At 59.6% G+C, this 344-nt stretch overlaps 1 protein-coding gene across 1 annotated transcript in view; it reads right to left on the reverse strand.

Annotated features, from left to right (window-relative positions):
* EMH_0013700 (uncharacterized protein) overlaps positions 1 to 344 on the reverse strand; it is a gene marked incomplete at both ends in the record, with an annotated part of 7,881 nt that overhangs the window by 1,184 nt on the left and 6,353 nt on the right. Inside the window, 2 exons of the mRNA XM_013499903.1 lie at positions 1 to 62; positions 139 to 335. Of these exons, the coding sequence (XP_013355357.1) occupies positions 1 to 62; positions 139 to 335 (259 nt within the window). The remainder of the gene's footprint in view (positions 63 to 138; positions 336 to 344) is intronic.

Genomic DNA, 344 nt, shown 5'->3' on the forward strand with positions numbered 1-344 from the left:
GTCTGCGTCTGCTGCTGCTGCTGCGCTTGCCTCTGTTACTGTTCCGGCTATCGCATCTTCTTCTGTATCTGCAGCAGCAGCTGCTGCTGCTGCCTCTCCTGCTGCATCGACTGGTGCATCTGCTGCTGCTGCTGCTACTCCTGCATCAGGAGCTGCTGCGACTGCTGCTGCGTCTGCTGCTGCTGCATCTGCTGTTGCGTCTGCTGCTGCATCAGCTGCTGCATCAGCTGCTGCGTCTGTTGCTGCGTCTCCTGCTGCTTGAGGAGCTGCTGTGTCTGCTGCTGCTTCTGCTGCTGCTTCTGCTGCTGCTTCTGCTGCTGCTTCTGCTGCTGCTTCTGCTGCTG

This window comes from Eimeria mitis, genomic scaffold (assembly GCF_000499745.2).
Source record: "Eimeria mitis Houghton genomic scaffold, Emh_scaff480, whole genome shotgun sequence".
NCBI lineage: Eukaryota > Apicomplexa > Conoidasida > Eucoccidiorida > Eimeriidae > Eimeria > Eimeria mitis.